A 19833-nucleotide genomic window follows, 5' to 3' on the forward strand; every position below is an offset into this window, starting at 1 on the left:
TAGTGAGGCCTTGTCTAGACTGAGGATTTAATCTAAAGATGCTATTTTGGCCTTAGAAGCTCATCTGGGCTTCCAATAGTAATTCCCCTTGCACCAAAATCAAGGTAGGCAGTCAAATTAAATTTCCAACTCAAACATGGCCTTCAACTTTATACTGCAAGTACCACACAAACCAGGAATGACTGGCATGGATACAGGTGACAGCTTTTTGTTTTGGTTGAACTGATTTAAAAAGTGACCATACCCCAAAGTCACTAAGGTATTGGGGAATTTGTACACACTGCTGCTTTAAGGAGCACCACATAGCTTTGTTTCTCCTGCCATCCAACAAACTGGTGTATGGCTCTGCTTCATTAATGTTTTAAAACAAGTTCTTAAAATCCATAATTCATAATTTAAAGATTGGTTAAATTAATATTCCTACTATAGCAGAGATTAAAAGCAGAAGGGACCAAATGATCTAGTCTAACCCCCTGCATAACCTAGGGAGGGATGGGGTGTTGTGTAATAATTCTTAAGAATTAAGTCTGCACCAGGCCAAGCTATCCATTATTCAGTTTGACATATCTTTTTCTGCCTCAACATCCTGCATAGCAGTAAGTGTTCAAGGATTAGATTGAGTCTCTGCTTTAGGCTAGTGCTGTACTGAAGCAGTGTCCTGCTTTGGAGTTTCTACCACTGAGTGTTCATTGCATCTGCCTTGTCAGTGGTTTCCATACTTTCACTTTTTCTCTGTGCTTTTGGGGGGTGTTATTATTCCTCCTATACACCCTGGAGATAGTTGTCCTGGTGCTGTTAGAGCTACTCCACAATTCACTTCATCCTATGTAAATTGGGGGGAAAAAAAAAAGTTAAAGTGGATTTCACTTCTTCTTTGTATAAGGGTTGTGCTGAGTTCAAGGCTTTTATCTTCCAGTGAGGTGCTACAATTACTATATTTAAATATCCCAGTTTAAATATCTAGTTTAACTAGAATTTCTTTAAGGTAGTCTTTTAGCCTTACCTTCTTAATATGGGATTAGAAAGGAGAAGGAATTGAAGATAAATTTAGGTATTTCAAGTGCTTGAGCACCTCAATCTACATTGAGAGACTTTGACAATTTGAATACAATGACCTGTGTCTACTCTTACCACTTCAGGTACAAGTAAAATGGGATTACAATTATGGGAGTCATTTCCTTCTGCAAACACAGACATATACCATCACCATGTCCTTAAGTGGTTGGCAAAGCACGAGTGCTTTAATCTGTGCTAGGACCATTTTACTAGAATACTGGATTTGGCTAAGTTTCATATTGTAGTAGTACAGTAAATTTCACTCACATGCACACACCTCTATTACTGAAATAGCACTTTACTGATATAGTTTCTTATCAATGAGACATCTGGCACAGCTAGGCCTGTCAGGGTCAAGGGTTTGAAGACATGTAAAATCAACAGAACTGTCTATAGTATTCAAATAAATAAAAAAATAATTGTTAGCAACTTAGCCTGCAGGAGAGTGACAAGATAGTATAGGCCCTGTCCATACAACATCTCTTAATGAAATGTGCCACATTATAGCTAGGGCCCATGACTGTCTCCCACCTAGCTATTTTGTGCCTCCCAGCAGCCTACCGTTGTCTTCCTGTTGCTAGTTCAGCATCCTTTTGCAGGGGCTGACGTACTCCATGTTTGTGTAGACAGCCTGACCTGTCATCCTTCCCCCAGCACCTGGCAGCCCTTGCTACATATATGGATGTGAAGTAACTAGCTGTTTATCTTCCAGGTACTTCACCTACCTCATGCATGTTTTCCCTATGTTACAGTGATACAAGCAAGGTTTGATGGCAGGGGGAAAGGGGGCGGGGTGGAGAAGAGTCAGACAACCATGGTACTTGCCTCTAGTCAGCTAGACCAGTGTTTTTCAACCTGTGGTCTACAGACCTCTAGCAGTCCATTAACTAAGATTTTTCAAAGGGGGCCACTCATCCATTTGAAATGTAAGGGTCTGCAAATGAAAAAATGTTGAAAACCACTGAGCTAGACGAATGAGTATGTGGACAGAGCTTTAGGAACTGTACTATTCTCCACCCGTTTTAAGCTTAGGTATCATACAAATCAGTGTTTGATATACAGACAAAAGACACTAAAGTAAGGCCATACCAGCATGTCCAAGTAGTTTGTGTGGGTTTGGATATTATGTTTGTCTTCCACTGCAACCTTCTTAAAACTCTTCATTTTCACAGGGGCTTTTCTTGCCACCCTAACAAAAGGATCCATCCACTCTACACATTCTGAAATGCTGTTCCAGTCTAAACCTAAGGAGAAAATATCAGCTTTAGGCATTGTGCAGCTAAACCTTAGTTGTGTAGCCATCCTCTACCGAACATTCTAACGTGGTAAATGAGAGGATAAGTTAGATTAGTCTGTTTCCACTTTCCTGTGATTTGTGCATATCTTTATTGATATAGTACTGGCTGCAGGTTTAAAATTAGATTAAACAAAAGCTACCTCGAATTACTTGTTTGCATCCTGTACTATCACATAGCAGACAAAGTTTTGTCCTATAATCCCAGTGAATTAAGATAAACATTTAGTTTTACTCAAGGCCCAAACCATAGTTAATGGCTATCAAAAAGCCATGTGTTTAATAAAGCAGCTATGACACGTTGCCTTATTTAGCTTATGAACAATAATCACACTCCTAAACATCCCCCCCACCCCTCCCATAAGGCTCAAACTTGCCTTCAGTAATAGACTAGATGTGGAATCAGCAACCCTGGACATGCTAGGAGCCACTGCTCTGTGCAGCTCTTTATAAAAGAGCATCACAGGGAAGGTACAAGATCTGATCAGTTTCATGCTCTTGCTCTTTTATTAGAGGGGTAGCAGAAAATGGGAAAGTATTTAGATTTTTCTACTGGATTTTGACAAAAAGTGAGGCAGTGTAGTATTCCACTTTCCTCAATATCTGCCAGTGTTTGGTACCTTACATTAGAGGTGCCAACTTACCCCTCTATATAAAGATAGATGAAGCTACTATGGAGACTAACCAGGGTCTCGGCAGAAAATAAGGTGAGCTCCTGGCCTAGAACACCTAATTATAAACTTATTTTTATCATCATTTACTTTACAGCTGGCCTGACAGGAAAAAAAAATCTGATTTTAGAGGGGGAAGGAACATTTGTGGTAGCCAGCAGACTACAAAAGTAACAAATTGAGACCCAGATACTCAGATGTATCAGTGCTGCAGCCTCTGATTCACTTTTATCTATAAATATCACTGTATTAATCTCATGCACAGAGATAGGAGTAATCAGACAATCACTGTATCAAAATAATCTTGCTACATTTTTCAAGTTATCCCCTTGCATGAAGATGAATCCCATTATTGACAAAGGCATACCATCTTGTGGGAGTCAACACAAATAAAACCCGCATAACACACTCATGTAAGATTTAGTCACCAAAACTCCCCAACTTTTTAGCATTACCTAAAATTACCATTTATCCTTTCATATCAACCTATTTCTGCTATGTCCAGCCACTCCACTTCAGAATCCTTTGCCTCAAGAGGACAGCTTGATAGGAACAACCACAAAAGTTTTTATCCTGGACTGCTGTTGTCAGTCAAGAATGACTGGTTATAAACAAATCATCTTCCCCAGGAAGAACTAGATACAGGCTACTGGAGCCAGATCATAAATTAATAATGATTGCTGTTGAATTTTTAGTTTACAGAGCAGCAGCTACAGAAAGAGCAGCAGACCAGGAGCAACATATTCAGTTATATTTCCAGATACTTCACCTCAGAGGCACAACAATTTTGTGCTTCTAGTGGTTGTGACCCTAACATAGCATGGGGTGCAAATGAATGAGGAATCTGAAAAATAAAATGGATCCAAAACTGAATCTATTTTAAATTGATCAAGGGGGAAGGGGGTCAAGGGGTGAATTAAGTAAAAAACATGCTGTTAAAAAGCAAGGTAATTTTAAATGACCTCAGGTTCAATTTTTAGAAAGTTTTGCAGTGCTCTAAGCATTTAAGGCAGGGGTCAGCTACCTTTCAGAAGTGGTGTGCCAAGTCTTCATTTATTCACTCTAATTTAAGGTTTTGTTGGCCAGTAAAATATTTTAACGTTTTTAGGTCTTTCTGTAAGTCTATAATATATAAGTCAACTATTGTTGTATGTAAAGTAATTAAGGTTTTTAAAATGTTTAAGAAGCTTCATTTAAAATTAAATTAAAATGCAGAGCCCCCCAGACTGGTGGCCAAGACCCGGGCAGTGAGAGTGCCACTGAAAATCAGCTCGTGTGCCGCCTTCGGCGCGTGTGCCATAAGTTGCCTACCCCTAAATAAAGTGATGATATAGCAATGAATTGAAACCACTTAGCCAGCCCTTAAGCGCTGTCATTGTAATAGACCACCTTACCTGAAGCTTTTTTAACTACCTCAGCTGAGGTATAGTGCCAGAGTGCAGCAGCGGCCAGTGTCCTATACTGGAAGTCCAGAGAACTGACATCTAGAATACATAGGTCTAAAAGCTGTGAAAACAATAGTAATGGTTACAACGTTTCTTTTAAGAGATAGTCTCCCAGGCCCATCATAGGACTAAACCACTAAAAGAGATACACTGTACAGGCATCATTTATTTCCTCCACACACAAAAATATTAGAACTTAAAGTCTAAGGGACCTTCAGTAAACTGGTTTGTTATTCTGTTCTAAATTTGATTGTACAGAATCTACAGCTCCAGACTGGTGTTTTGTTTTGGGGATTGGCCTCCTCACAGTTAACAGCCATCTCAAATGACCCAGCATGAACATGGAAAGTGTCCATAATAAATCTATACAATCTTGAAACTGAAATAATTGAATCAAGAAAAAAAAAAGTTCTTGGTTCATATTTCCATCTAGTAACCCTTATGCTTCTTATACGGCTGATAAAAGTGTGCACAGAGATTGGTTTAGTGCTCCAAGTGTTTTTTTCATACTAAACAGTTCTTTCTTTCTCTTCCAAATAGAGGATGCACCTTAAATTTTTTTTTTAAGTTTATGTAAAGCAACTTAACACAAAACATCCATTCACACCTTTAAATCTTTTGCCACCTATCAAACACTACCTTGTGTAATACTGTAGTCCTGTCCACCTTGGGATCAAGACTTCCTGGCAAGTGTACTGAGCCAGCTGTTGCTAACAGTTATAGCATGGTTTCCCTAATGAGTGCTGGCCCCACTTCCATATCTAGACTATAAAACCATCCTATGGACAATGGAACCCTACTAACAAAAGCTTAGCAAGGAGGGGGAGAGAGGAAGATAGAAGTGTGTGCTGTTGGACATTTTTCCTCCTAGAGGTTTAGATCTCTGGAACAACAAGTGACCTTACTGCACTTTCTATTTTTTTAATTAAAATGGTCACCACCTTCAGGGAACCACTTAGATATTATCATATACAACTCTGCCTTGTTCTTTTAAGTATTAGGCAAGATATTTTTATAAATCTATTTTACAGCATACACTTCTGCCTAGGTCACCAATGGTAGCGTGTTAAGTAGTGTGCACTGACTGAAACAACTACCTACCTGTGCTATTTGAATGAATTTTTCCTGAGAATACTGAGGTAGCAGCACTTTTGGAACATCTTTCAAAGCATCCACTTGGAGATAAAGATTGAGCCAGGAGATGATTGTCACTGGACATAGTTCCCATTTTAAAGCCTGCAGATATTAAAAACATGAGATAATATAAGTGCATAACACCTCTTTCAATCCCCCCATATAATTAAAAAAAAACAAAAAAAACACCCTACTACCACCACCCAAGTTCTCTACCCCTACAATCTTACCCAGTCCCCTTTTCATCTCCACTTAGGTCAGCCAGACCTTTTATCATGCACCTACATGCCTGAATCACATGCAGGATCCCCTGCGATTTCAAATACACATGCTCTGGAAATAATATCTTCTGACTTTTAGACATAGAGCTGGAACAAGCCTAGATTTCAACAGCCAGAACATCTTTCCCACCCTTTTTCCCCCACCTTCTCCAAAAGATGCCTCACAAACACTGAGCAAGTGATCCTCATGCATGATATGCACATAAGAGCTGGGGAGACAAAACATACGTTCTCAAGATGTTCCATGGCCTTGGAACTGGAGCTACAGCAGCTGCAGCCTAGCACAGATTAATTTAGTTTTGGAGGATTTCTAGGTTCTCAGCAGAACAAGGATTACCATTTTCCACCCAACTCTTCCGGGAACCTTGGCATGGAGGCATTCCACCTGGCAGACAGCCCAAAGCCAGGGACCCTTAAAGTCCCAACTGCAGGGCAGTCCACCTGGCTAGCTGCTGAGGAACCATAGGTCAGGACTCCAGGTTACCAGTCAGCCTGCGAGGTGTGCTGCTGAGTCTGGCAGGCAACCAGGTTTCAAAATCTGCCTAGTTTCTGACAGAATTTCATCAAAAGGTGACATGGTAGTGCAGAACAATTAGAATTTGGTGAAAAATTGTTTCAACAAAATCTTCTCAACAGGTTCTAATTCAGTCTTTTAGACTATTTGTATGGGCTATTTCAATAGTTCCTCTCCACTCCTAGCCTGCCGTCCTCCAGCCAGGCCTATTGGTGGGGTTTGTTTTTTTTAAAAACATCACACACCACACACACACGCCACCTTCCATTACATACAGTTCTTGGGGGCGCACCCTTTCTTTACAGAAAACAAAAGTAGGATTTAGGTGGCAAAGAGGGACCCTTAATAGAGACCTCCACCCTAAGGGTGAATGCCAATCTAGGAGATTGAAGAATTGAATTCTTCAGAAAGTTAGAAGTGAGGTACTACTTTTTGCCTACAGATGGGGGAAGTACACCAAGAGTGCAGTCATTAAATATAACAAGATGCTAAAATGAAAGGCTCTACTGGGCTATCACTCAACCAGCTAATGAAAATAGTAAGACTGTTACATTACCTTTAGTACAATGAGCTCCATTCTTATAATATCATCTTCGCTACAAGCGCCATCTGTGACATAGGCAAACTCTTGTAGTTTAGGAGCATAGATCTCCTTTAAAAAGAAAAAAAATAAAATAAAAAACAAGACCAGAAGGGTTTTTGTATCCTGCAAGAATGCAAACGAGCTGCAGAAGACAGCTGTGAATCTTTTCAGATTTATACACAGAACCATTTTATCAACTCAGTTGAAACAGCTGTACTTCAGCTATTTCTTATGATAGTACAAATAGCATAAGCCTTTCATACTGTAAGTGTCCACAAAATGTGAGCTAGAAACTAGTAGTGAAAAAACCATTAAATATTAATAGAGAAGACATTATGTGTTCCACAGGCCATCATAGGACTTTATTAGAACCAATTTTATGGATAGGGGAGTAATGTTGGCCAGAACAGATTTATTTCTTGCTTATGTCACCTTCAGAGTCTAGGATTTTCACCTGCTCAGACAATTCTGAGACCCCCAGTGAAACAACTCTGTTTAATTCAAACATCATTTACCCTATCACTCCTTGAAGATACATTCTATATACCAATAGCTATATTAACAAATCTTAGTAGATGCAGTTTATACCACCAAGAGTGCTTTTACCAGTATAAAAAAAAAGTTTTGTTTTTTAAAAACCAGGTTTAAAGAAACATCAATTTGAAATCTAGCTTATTGCAACAGTTCAGTAGTTTCAGGTCCTACACCTGTCCCTGTGACCACCTGCCAATTTCTGTGTATTTGGGGGGAGGGGGGAAATGGTTCTGTCCCCTACTGCTGTGTAGAAGGCCCACAGAGGAAACTGATGGACTCTTGGATTATGCAGGGGAAACAGAGAAACTGACTACACATAGAAGGCTAAAAGATGCATAAAGTTAAAGAAAATTTCTCTGATCTCAGTTGTTACTTGTAACAATACCAGGTTAACAGTTATCTGAATCTCTTTTTATGTTGATAATTTCCCTTCAAGAAGCAGTTCAGATATTCCCACCCTAAAAACACCATGCATATAGATACTTACCTCAAGTTTGGAGGCAATGAATAATGAGGTAATTCCTATTAACTGAAGCATATTTTTATTAATATTCTTTTGTGTCAACATGAATCTATCAAAAAAATCTTGAGCTAGGTAGAAGGTTTCTCTGTGAAGCATATATACTTCACATACCTACGACAAGACAAAAAACAGAAACAAAACTTAGTTCAGTTTTCTGTTGTACAGCGTGATGTATTTATAATTAGGAAAATGCGTTAGTAAATCTGTTTTAATGGTAAGACACAATTTTGTCCTTAATGTGAACAAAGATAGTCATGTTTCCAAATGTGTTAGTTTGTTGTGGTTTGCTTTCGGGGGAGGGCAGGGGAGGAAATCTGTCCAACACCCAGGGTTAAGCACAACCTGCTAGCAAGTTTTCAAAATATGATACACAAGTTTCAGTTTTAATTAAAACTAAAACAAGATGAAACTATAAACTGATGTTAGTTGTATGCCTGTTTTTGCTTTAAAACAAATTGTAGAAGAGGGGAAACTTTTTTAATCCCACCAAAACTCAAGATTATTTAGGATTCTGCATTTCTCCTCTTAACTTTAGGCAGATTTAAAGTAAGTCATTGCCCCCTTAAGATTAAATTTTACAGAAGCCGGATTTAAAAAAAAAAAAAAATTACTAAACTTCAAAGCACCTGAAACAATAATTCAAGAGGTATGAACTCTTCCACCTACAAATTAGTTTCAACTGAGTGCAAAGTCAGTACTTAATTTAAATATCAACGTCACTAGCTATTTCATAGTAGAAGAAGGGGCTAAAAACCTGAAAAGGTCTGGTTTGTGGGTTTCCCATTCTTATGTTGGGGAAAAAAAAAAAATTACCAGTTGGATCAAATACTGTTTAGTCTATCTAGACTAGGGTAAAAAGTGTTATTTAGCTAACTAATATCTAACATCATACCTTTACATCCTATGCTAGATAAGGCCTTAAACAAAAAGGTAGGAGATAAATCCATCCTGAAGCAAGTGGATGGAATTCCTATAGCATTATCTGTGTCAAATTCAGTAGTGACACTCAGTGTGGTGTTAAGTTACATATCAGGAGGTAAGTGACACAAAGCTGTGTCTACACTGTGCAGCTTACAGTGGCACAGCTGTGCCTCTAAGCCATGTCACTATAAGGCACACAGTGTAGCCACTCTTTGTTGGCAGAAGAGAGCTCTCCTGCCGACAAAATAAAACCACCCCCCAACAAGGGGTGGTAGCTTTGTCAGCAGGAGAGCATCTCCCACTAACAGCGCTGTCCACATCTCCAGAAGACAACAGTGAGCCAAATTCAGAGGTGGTGAATACGTTAACATGTTGGGAGTAAGTGGTGAGATCATGTGATTTGCATCACTTTGATGACAGTCAGGCTGTACATTTTCCCCCTAAAATTTATTAGTTCCATTGGTGATAGCAACGGTTGGAGTTCTAATTTAAATAAGGCATTGGTGGCCACATTTGATGTGCAGCACATCTGAGGTCATGAAATTTACCATGTTTCACAATCTCACACAGATCCGCCAGCGGAGCAGGGACAAGAATTTTGTACTACTGGCAACAGTTAGACATCCCTAAAACAAGAGGTATTATAATACAAGAGCTATGTTCTCCAACCATTTCCAAATAAATCCAATCTCAAATAGTTTTGAATGTGGTTTGGCTGCCAATGTGGAAAGCGTCAAACTGTTTTGAACTGTTATGAAGGAAGCCATTGCCCCTTTAGGGCACTGCACAAGCAAACTGGTGAAATCTTTTGAGCAAAATTTGACCCACCCCCATTTATGCACAAATTTGTTTTAAAGCGGAGTGGTGTTTGAAATACTAAATATAAACATCAGGAGAAACAGCTACAAACACTGATCTTTCCTGTACAAGACACAGGGCCTTAGCCATGTCCCCAAAACTACTCAGCTATTAGACAGTCCCAAGCTTTGGGGGATGTGATTAAGGTCCCATATATAATCATGCTATAACCATTTCAGTTTACAACTATGCTGAAGTAGGATTCTCCACAACTAGAGATGGGCAGATAATTTTTCAATTCAGCTGCCGGATTGTTTTTTGTGGTTTCTCTTCCCCCCCTCCCTTTTTTTTTTTTTTTTTGCGCGCGGGGGGGTGGAGGAGAGGATTTGGTTCAGCTAGAACAATCAAATTTCTGGCAAATAGAAAAAAGTCCATTTAGGTTCTCTTCTGGAACTGGAATTTGAACCTGTTATCCCACATCCCAGATGAGTGCCTTAACCACTGGGCTAAAGGTCATAGAGGGGAGCACCAGCACCACCTTATCTGGCCATTTTGTGAACAGTAAAAACTATTCATGTCAAATTTACAAAGAGTTTATAGAACTGCATTTTTCATCAAAAAAAGCTTATTTAAGACAAACAAACACTCATCCCATTCTACCCACAATTCTGATGCGTTAAAAGGGCCAAAAAATGAGGAATATTACTCCCTGCTCTATTTTAGAGGTCAGCATTGTCAACTTTTGTGTTTCAAAATATATTCATCATTTAATGTCTACACGACCACAGATATTAGCACTTTACATAAACTCTTTGCCTTTATACCAATCTATTTTACAGCCATAGCACAATATAAAGTAACTCAAAACATACCTCCAAGAGCCAGTCCAGGAGTATTGATCTCATGTGTGGTTGCAAGTTAGAATGTAGCGATGTAAAATGTTTGCAGTGAGCATATTTGTTCTCCTTCTTCAGAATATTGAGCCAGACATCTTTGGAATTTCCCCAGCTATGGAATAAAGTCATGTGAAGTTTTGAGACCTCTTTACAAAAAGAGATAAAATGCTTAAGTTAATTTTTCAATATTCATTCAGGGGGTAGCCGTGTTAGTCTGGATCTGTAAAAAGCGACAAAGAGTCCTGTGGCACCTTATAGACTATAACAGAAGTATTGGAGCATAAGCTTTCACCCATGAAAGCTTATGCTCCAATACTTCTGTTAGTCTATAAAGGTGCCACAGGACTCTTTGTCGCTTTTTTCAATATTCATCTGTTTATACGCAATCAGAAAAAAATATTTTTAAGTTAGACAGCTACAGGCATACTTTGTTCTGAAATCCCAAGATATATCTTGGATTCCATGAGGGCAGGGGACTGGACTCTATGACCTCTCGAGGTCCCTTCCAGTCCTAGAGTCTATCTTAATAACCCAATGGTCAAGTACGTACACACACACACGTTATCACTTGGAGAGGTGAAATAAGCAATTGCGCTCCATGTGGTCATACAGTTCAGATTTTATCAATTTGAAACCTGAGCTTCCTAAGTCATCAGATAAAAGATGACTTAGACACCCCAAAAATAAATCTTCAACCTGATTTAATGCTACAAGCCAGTCCAAACTATTGGTATTCAGAATTCATTCTTCTCTCCCTTCCTACATCATTTTCCCAGGGACTGGAAACATACTTTGATGAGCATAACTTAACAAAAAATAGACAGTTTTAACAATGAAGTAGTTCATTTACTCACATTGAAGGTTTGAAAAATCCACTAGGGCAGTGGTATCCAAGTTTTTTTTCCTTGCCCCCCCGCTAACCTCTGTCCACACTCTGCCAAGTCATGGAAAGAGGCCAGCCGTGGACAGTGATGCGCGTAGGGCCAGGAACAGAGCTGAGTGGCGCTCCTTCCTTGCCCACCCCCATGGGGGCTGGCCTGGGCCCCAGCCATGCCCCTCCACATTCCTCTGTGCCCCCCTACGGGGCATGTCCCACAGTTTGGGAACCTCTGCACTAGACAGTAGAAAGCTTTCACTGGAGTAAGTGGCTGCTTATACCTTCATTTTTGTATCATTTTAACTTTGCATTATTATGGAGTGTTTTGGGTTTGGTTTTTTGTTTTTGTTTTTTTTAAACTACACATCTCACCATGTAGTCACTAATGGCTGGTCTACCCTGAAAAAGTTATATTGGCATCCACACCTCGAGAGACTGTTAAGCTGACCTAATCCCTGGTGTAGATAGTAGGTCAAGAATTTTTCCATCGACCTACCTAGTGCCTCTCACAAAGGTGGATTACCACAGTGATAGGAGAACCCCTCCTATTGCTGTAGTAAGTGTCTACACTGAAGCATTAACATAGCCTAAGAAAGTGCTCCAAAAACATGAATCACATGTTAATTGATTTCATTGTTGTTTTCATCAGTCCTCACTCATACTATCAGTTTCAGTGTCTGCTGCTGCTCCTACTTCTTGCTAAGCAGCAACAGAATCAGATTAACAGGATGGGTCAGTTTCACTGCTACCCACAGGATTCTGAATAGTACCAAGCAAAAGGCCATGTCAATTTTACTCAGCTGCTCATGAAAGATAAGAGAAGATGCAGAATTATTTGCCAGATGTATTCAAGGGAATAGGATCCCAAAATGAGGTTAAAGTATCAGAGACCCCTTTCCATCATCTTCTTACAACAGCTAGGCAACTCTGGAAAGGGCAGAAGAGAAAAATGATTTTCCTGTACTCAGCTGAAGGGGGTTTATCAGATACTTATTAGACAAACATATGAAACATGGAGTCCACAGGGAAGAGTCCATGAACAGAACTCTGGAAGAAATCTTAGCACCCTTTCCAGAAACTGCAGGGGGAGCATAAAGGAGTTCAGCTTCTCACCAGAGCATTGCCCCAGGGTTCACAGAGATCACCCACCCATCATCTTTCATATCTACTGTGGGCTATTAGGCATCTGCTAAAATTTTCCAAGTCCTACTCACCTCATCATTCTGTTCTTTAGAGAGTGAAATAAACTAATAAAATGGAACCTATTCACTCACCTCAGTGGAGTAGTAACTCAAACACCATGATAGTTTATGTAACAAACATTTCATTTTAGCAGAAGTATCCAGCTAATATGCTTCCCCAATCTAGGTGAATTCCTTAGACATTGGAGACTGAAGAAGGTTTCTTCAATCAGGTCATCTAGTTCTAGTCCATCCACATGGGAAGTGCAGGATTGCTCCATACAATATATTCTCTACATTTTTCTAGACTTTATACACCGGGCTTCTATCATTTCTCTAGCAGATCTACTCCACACTATAATTCTTTTCCATGATTAGGAGACCCTTCCTCTTCACCAGTGTCTCTGAATATGATGCCTCCACAATGCTTCCCACAGGCTGGAAAAACCAGGGCTATGCCTAAAACCAGGCCTTTTATCAGCATAGCACTGTGCTAGCCACCAAGGCACTAGAATGAGTAACACACTGTCTCATGGTCAAAACATTAGACATACTTTAGAGTCCCTAAAGAAAACGTAGGCTAAGAATGCTTTGGCCTCTATGTTTTCCAAGTGTCTGGTTCCAAATAGCCATGAATACAGTTCATTTTAAAAAACCACCACACACCCCCCACACATATCCCCAAACCGAACACCGTAATATTTGCAAATGACTGAATTTTACATTGGTATTTGATATTAAGCTATAAAGAATGGCTCCAATTACAAGAGTTAATGTAACCCTCTTTGCATGTGTGCTCCCCCTCAAAAAAAAAAAAAAAAAAGGGAATTTTTTGGGTGGTCAGGTGAGGGAGCCAGGGGAGGGGGATTATAGTGGATGGGATGAAGATTTCATTTGTCTCTGGTTATGAACCCATTATTGGACACAGTTAAATTAATATAATGTAGAATTTGTTGTACAATAATTTGGAATAATATGTAGATAACTTACCTAAGTTCAGGCAAAGGTGATGGATTTATGAAGAGGTTTCTGAACCTGTATTTCTTGAATCTGGAGAAGTCAGTAGCTGCCATTTCCTTGTGTGGTGTTTCAATAATTATGCAGGGGGAGATGCCTCCTGATATTGTGGGTGGCCAACAACTCTACAGCATAAACAAAAAAAAAAAAAAAATGGTTTTAAGTGCTGACTTCACCGGCCCAGTTTGCTTTTGAGATATATACTAAAGTAGTAACAGAATAAAATAAATCAAGAAATTGAATAACTTCTATTGTGTACATGTAACCTATCTAGCTTCAGCATCCTTAAAAATGCTGTAAGTAATTTCAAAAAAACTCTTCAGAATGAAGAGCCTGTTTATTCAAGTGTTCCAGGATATACATACGGGTATTGAAAGATCAGAAAACAAAAGAATGGCTTCCTAGTCAAGGTGGAACCACTACATGCACATAATTCTGATAAATCAAAGGAACCTGGCCTTTGGGAGGTAAATAACTTGTGATTTACCAACCAAGGTGTAACTAAACTAATCCAATACTTGAACCATCAATTCATTTATTTGTGGAACTACGATGTTCTCTTGAGTACCTAAAATGTCATGAGAAACACAGCAGCCAATTCCACTATCTGCTTTTCATCTGGGGAAGATAAGGAGAAAAGGACAGACATGAACTATCTACAGCACCTCAGTGGAAACACAGCTATATATTACCTTCAATTCACTATTCAAGGGGCAAACCACCCACACAGTTCCAGGGCTAGATACCAACCTGTCAAGCAGCAACAGCCTTTCAGCTTGCCAAGAACCAAAAATGGTACACAATGGAGACCCAAAATAAGGGACATATAAAATTATTTATGCAGAAAACCTTAAAGTGATATTTGTACAACAGGAATGAATCTCATGACTCTGTTTCATGATTGTTTAATTAAAAACATAACTGCCACAGTAGGACAGACCAACGGTCCATCTAGCCCAGTATCCCATCTTCAGATGGTAGCCAGTGGCAGATGCTTCAAAGTCAATTAACAGAACAGGGCAATTATCAAGTAATCTATCCCATCATTTTGTCCCAGCTTCTGGCAGTCAGAGGCTCAGCAACATCCAATGCATAGGGTTGTGTCCCTGACCATCTTGGCTAACTGCCGCTGATGGATCTATTTTTTTTTTTAAATCCAGTTATACTATTGGCCTTCACAACATCCCCTAGCAATGGAGTTCCACAGGTTGACTGTGCACTGTGTGTACTTCCTTATGTTTGTTTTGAACCTGCTGCCTATTAAGTTCATCAGGTGACCCTCGATTCTTATGTTATGTGAAGGCATAAACACTGTTATTGGTAAGTTTCAACCAACCAATGAAAGTGAAGTGACATCAAATTTGTATGGAATATAGGCAACAGATTAAAGTGAGCAAAATCCCCTAAAAAAAGGAAGGTGTGGTCAGTTTGTCAGCAAGTGCTTTCTAATGGGATGAGATTGGTCGTAGCCCACTAAGCTGCTCCAAGGAAGGAAGGAAGAGCTATTCCAGGACATGTTTATTTTGCAGAATACTGCATATGAAAAATACATGCATCCCATACCTAGAAACCTATTTAGTGAGATGGAACTCTGATTGCAACTAGTTAATAAAGTAACTTTTACACCTATATAGCACCTTCCATCTCCAGTTCTCAGAACACTTCACAATCAACATGTTTAGCTTCAGATCATTCCTTTGACATAGTAGTATTCCCATTCTTTTAGAACCAGAAAACATTGACTTTTCCCAAAGTCATAGTCAGGTCTTGTCTACAGTAGTTAAAGTGCTATTTTAATCTGCTTTAGTTAAACCAAAATAAGAGGGCTTTCACTGGTTTAAGAGTGCCTTATCTCGGTTCATTTTAAACTAATTCCTAAGAGACCTGAGGAAAAACAAAATAAACCTGGTTTAAACTGAAATAAGAGTACCCACATAGCCTTTTCACCCATTCAACTAAATAGGTTTAATTTAAGCTGTGGTTTTAAACTAGTGTAACACTCTTGTTAGACAAGCCCTGGAATGAATCCCATCATCCACACCATACCTCATTCAAGAATAACTTTCCACATATAGATAAGCCTTTGGCCTGTGGCAGAGGTGGGCATACAACCCAGAAGTCCTGTGCCTGAACAATGATACTCTACTTCAGTAAAGTAGTAGCTTCCCGTCACTACTCTACTTACATCTTCCATCGGCAAAATGTATATATAAAATGGGGGAGGACTCCTCCCCCCCCAGTTCCAATCTGTTTTGTATGCATGAATGCATTACCTTAATCTCATACTGATGTCTTTTAATGACTTTTTCATCGTCTCCTTTCTTGATATCCTGTTGAGAAAGACATTAATTGATCAATGCTCTTCAACCATAAGAGCATATAAAGCAGTGTGCAGAGTAAACCACTACTATCTTACGCCACTTCCTAATCATGGGTTCTACTGAGACCACCACCACAATTCTTCCCTGTTTCCCCTACAGTGGCAGGTACAGAAAACAAACCTTCCAATCCTGCATATTTCCAGGTGAATTAGTCCCCTGCTCACCTCTGTGGCTCTCCTTTTCTTGGTTTGGAGAGGCTCTGGTGCCTGCAGCTCTTGTGGAGACTCTTCCTGACAGGGAGATGGGAGTGGCGGCAGCAGCTGCTGCTTGGCTTGCAAACGACTACTGCAGAGGAGAAAAACATACAGCATGAAGAAAGCAGCTGCTGTTAAATGGACATAGGTTAGTTTGGTTTATGAAGCTGACAGAAATTACCTGCGTCTTGACATCTTTCTTGGGGTGTAGAATCCCTTCCTGGAATGAGGAAAGAACAAGAACTTAGTCCATAGACACAAGAGGAGAAAATAGGACAACTATGGAGCCTAACTCAGATTTAACACCAAGATTTGTGTGCTGCACATTTCAAGCACTGGCTCTTACACCAGTAGGCGTCAGAGCACAAATATTTTACTAATGCGAAGTATGTGTACACATATGTACAAATACACAATGTGCATGTATTTTATATCTACATAATTGCACAATGTAGGTTATACATATGCACAACCAGGTTCACCACTAGGCATAAATCCATGGTTTCCAAAATACATGTGCTCACGTACACCAGTAGCAAATTTAATTCACTGCATTTGTACAGGGGATCAAGGGCATGCTTCGTCTAGGTCAGTGGTTCTCAAACTTTTGTACTGGTGACCACTTTCATACAGCAAGCCTCTGAGTGTGACCCCACCCTTAAATATATAAAAAAGGGTTTTTAATTTATAACACCATTATAAATGCTGGAGGCAAAGTGGGGTTTGAGGCAGAGGCTGACAGCTCGCAACCCCATGTAATAACTTCACTACCTCCTAAGGGGTCCCAAACCCCAGTCTGAGAACCTCTGATTTAGATGGTGAAGAGGGAATTCAGGGTGTGCAAGGACAGAGAGGGGACACTAATCCCTGGCCACCTCTTCTTCCCCACCGTCAGTGTTGGTGTTGCATATTGGTCTATTATACATAAATAGACACCCACATTAAGCAAATACCATATATTTTATATGCGCTGCCATATTATTTTTATTATATACACATCTAATGTATACACAGTGTAATAACATATTTAAAAACACACACACAGCAGTTGTGTGTACCCACCCACCCCATGTACAGCCAGACATCTCTTCCGCCGAGCTATTTCTGTCCCCTGCACCCCGGAGCTGCTACGCCTCTCCCCACCCCAGCTCTGAGCGGACTCTACCCGGGACCCCAGGACTCCCTGCCCTCTGTGGCTCTGCGAGCTGCTCCGGCTCCGCGCGTTTCTCCGGCCCCTGAAATGCCGGTTCCGCGCCAATTTAGAGAGCGGGGAAGAGCAGGCGGCAGCGGCCTGGGGCTGGGCTCTGGGCGTCCCCCTGGTACTGCCTGCCCCGCTCCACCCCCGGGACCTGCCGGGGACCCATCCCCCCGCGTGTCACAGGGCAGGGGGGATGGGTCCCCGGCACTTTCCTCCCCCTCCCGCGCGGGGCCAGCTCCCTCCAAAAAGGCAGCCCCCTCCCCGCGGTGCCCCTCACCCTCCCACCCGGGCAGGGTTAACCAGGGAGCCCCCACATACCCCCCTGCCCTCTATGGGCGGTATAATGGGGCCAGCCCGGGGCTGGATTAGCCGCCCCAGCCCGATTCCCCACCCCCTTCCCTCCCTGCACCGAGCCAGTCTCCCTCCAAAACCTCAGGCACGGGCGCCCCGGCCCCCACTCCAACGGGGGCCAGCGCGGAACGGGGTCACCCCGGAGCTGGAGGGGGGCTGCAGCCGCTACCCCCTCACCCCGCGGAGGGGGCGCAGCCCCGGGCCCCCCATGCCCAGAGGGGCTCGCAGGAGGCGCCCTGGAGCTGGATGGGGGCGCCCGCCGGACACTTTCCCCAGCCGCTCTCCCTCCAAAACAGCGCCCGGGCAGACATCCCGCCGCGCCGCCCGCCTCGGCCCCGCCACCGCGCGGGGCCCAGTCCCCACCGATCGCCCGGAGCGGGCCCTCCAGAGCCGGGCGCCGCCGCCCTCCAGCCCGCAGGAGGGGGTGCAACAGGCGCCTCAGCGCCTCGCCCGCCCCCCAACTGTCCCCCTCGCCGCGCCCCAGGCTCAGGGACACCCCCTCATGCATTGCCCGCCAGCCCGACCCCCAGACCCTCCACCCGGGCGCACCTCACCCGCTGCCGCCCGGCTCAGTGCTGCTCAGCTGGCGCCGGCGCCAAGCCGCTATATACTGCCGCCCGGGCTCTCCCCTGCGCATGCGCTTGTCCCGGCTCATCACCCCCCGTCATCGTCCCTCCCTGCAACACCCAGGCCCTACTCACCCCCACGCGTGCACAGACCCCCCCCCCCATCCCCACGCAGCACAGGGCACCCCCAGGCTGCTGCACTCTCCAGCAGTCCCCCACCCTCCCTCTCCGTCCTATGCACCCCATGAGCCTCACTGGACAGCCTTCCCTGCCCCATGTGCTCTGCCCCCACCACAGCCAGGGCACCCCCGGGACAGCCTTCCCTGCCCCCATGTGCTCTGCCCCCACCACAGCCAGGGCACCCCCGGGACAGCCTTCCCTGCCCCCATGTGCTCTGCCCTCAGCACAGCCAGGGCACCCACTGGACAGCCTTCCCTGCCCCATGTGCTCTGCCCCCACCACAGCCAGGGCACCCCCGGGACAGTGTTCCCTGCCCCACGTACTCTGCCCCCAGCACAGCCAGGGCACCCCCGGGACAGCCTTCCCTGCCCCCATGTGCTCTGCCCCCAGCACAGCCAGGGCACCCCCGGGACAGCCTTCCCTGCCCCCATGTGCTCTGCCCTCAGCACAGCCAGGGCACCCACTGGACAGCCTTCCCTGCCCCATGTGCTCTGCCCCCAGCACAGCCAGGGCACCCCCGGGACAGTGTTCCCTGCCCCATGTACTCTGCCCCCAGCACAGCCAGGGCACCCACTGGACAGCCCTCCCTGCCCCATGTACTCTGCCCCCAACACAGCCAGGACACACGCTAGGCAGCCTTCCCTGCCCCCATGTGCTCTGCCCTCAGCACAGCCAGGGCACCCACTGGACAGCCCTCCCTGCCCCATGTACTCTGCCCCCAACACAGCCAGGACACACGCTAGGCAGCCTTCCCTGCCCCCATGTGCTCTGCCCTCAGCACAGCCAGGGCACCCACTGGACAGCCTTCCCTGCCCCATGTGCTCTGCCCCCAGCACAGCCAGGGCACCCCCGGGACAGCCTTCCCTGCCCCCATGTGCTCTGCCCTCAGCACAGCCAGGGCACCCCCGGGACAGTGTTCCCTGCCCCATGTACTCTGCCCCCAGCACAGCCAGGGCACCCACTGGACAGCCTTCCCTGCCCCATGTGCTCTGCCCGAAGCACAGCCAGGGCACCCCCGGGACAGTGTTCCCTGCCCCATGTACTCTGCCCCCAGCACAGCCAGGGCACCCACTGGACAGCCCTCCCTGCCCCATGTACTCTGCCCCCAGCACAGCCAGGGCACCCCCTGGACAGCCTTCCCTGCCCCCAACACAGCCAGGACACACGCTAGGCAGCCTTCCCTGCCCCCATGTGCTCTGCCCCCAGCACAGCCAGGGCACACACTGGACAGCCTTCCC

The 19833-nt window shown here is 43.6% G+C and overlaps 1 protein-coding gene across 1 annotated transcript; it reads right to left on the reverse strand.

The window, feature by feature from the left end:
- Positions 1-114: 114 nt before the first annotated feature.
- CCNE2 (cyclin E2) lies at positions 115-16542 on the reverse strand. The gene is made up of 11 exons (XM_050941073.1): positions 16482-16542; positions 16271-16391; positions 15999-16055; positions 13699-13850; positions 10627-10762; positions 8000-8146; positions 6952-7047; positions 5568-5702; positions 4416-4527; positions 2146-2300; positions 115-823 (listed from the first exon to the last, which is right to left on the reverse strand). The coding sequence occupies exons 1-11, from the start codon at positions 16493-16495 to the stop codon at positions 722-724; spliced, it is 1227 nt and encodes a 408-aa protein (XP_050797030.1). The 5' UTR covers positions 16496-16542; the 3' UTR covers positions 115-721.
- Between the last annotated feature and the right edge of the window lie 3291 nt (positions 16543-19833).

Source organism: Gopherus flavomarginatus, chromosome 2 (assembly GCF_025201925.1).
Source record: "Gopherus flavomarginatus isolate rGopFla2 chromosome 2, rGopFla2.mat.asm, whole genome shotgun sequence".
In the NCBI taxonomy this organism is placed as follows: domain Eukaryota; kingdom Metazoa; phylum Chordata; order Testudines; family Testudinidae; genus Gopherus; species Gopherus flavomarginatus.